This window comes from Branchiostoma belcheri, unplaced genomic scaffold (assembly GCF_001625305.1).
Source record: "Branchiostoma belcheri isolate BF01 breed outbred unplaced genomic scaffold, Haploidv18h27 scaffold66, whole genome shotgun sequence".
Classification (NCBI taxonomy): domain Eukaryota; kingdom Metazoa; phylum Chordata; class Leptocardii; order Amphioxiformes; family Branchiostomatidae; genus Branchiostoma; species Branchiostoma belcheri.
Window position 1 is genome coordinate 1,484,949 of NW_017804309.1, and position 437 is coordinate 1,485,385.

Here is a 437-nt window from a genome sequence, read left to right on the forward strand (position 1 = left end):
GCACCAGTCCCAGATGAACGCCTACCAGCAGCAGCTCTACTGGCAACACTACTACGCCTTGCAGCAAAACCAGCAGAATAATCCTCCACCGGCGTCTTCTTCGTCTACTGTGCCCACGTCTAGTGCGGGGGGCCAGAACCCCCCTCTGCCGTCAGAGACGGGTGAAAAGCCCCCCTTGCCGAGCGAGCCACCGCCGCAAGACAACCCACCCTTGCCTGGTAATGCTACACAGGTACGTGTGGCTAACTTTAACGTGCATATTGGAGAAATTAGGGTTTCAGAAAGAACTGCAGAACAAAGCACCTTATAGAGCCCTTATGAAAACAAATAGAACGTGGCTATATACACTCCCGGAGTGTATATAAAAATCTATTTGTCTTTTATATACACTCCGGGAGTGTATATAAAATCTATTTGTCTTTTATATACACTCCCGG

General features: G+C 49.0%; 1 protein-coding gene across 1 annotated transcript in view; it reads left to right on the forward strand.

Annotated features, from left to right (window-relative positions):
• LOC109483792 (filaggrin-2-like) overlaps positions 1 to 437 on the forward strand; it is a 19,330-nt gene continuing 18,893 nt past the window's right edge. Inside the window, exon 1 of the mRNA XM_019786904.1 lies at positions 1 to 232. Within this exon, the coding sequence (XP_019642463.1) occupies positions 14 to 232 (219 nt within the window). The 5' untranslated portion in view covers positions 1 to 13. The remainder of the gene's footprint in view (positions 233 to 437) is intronic.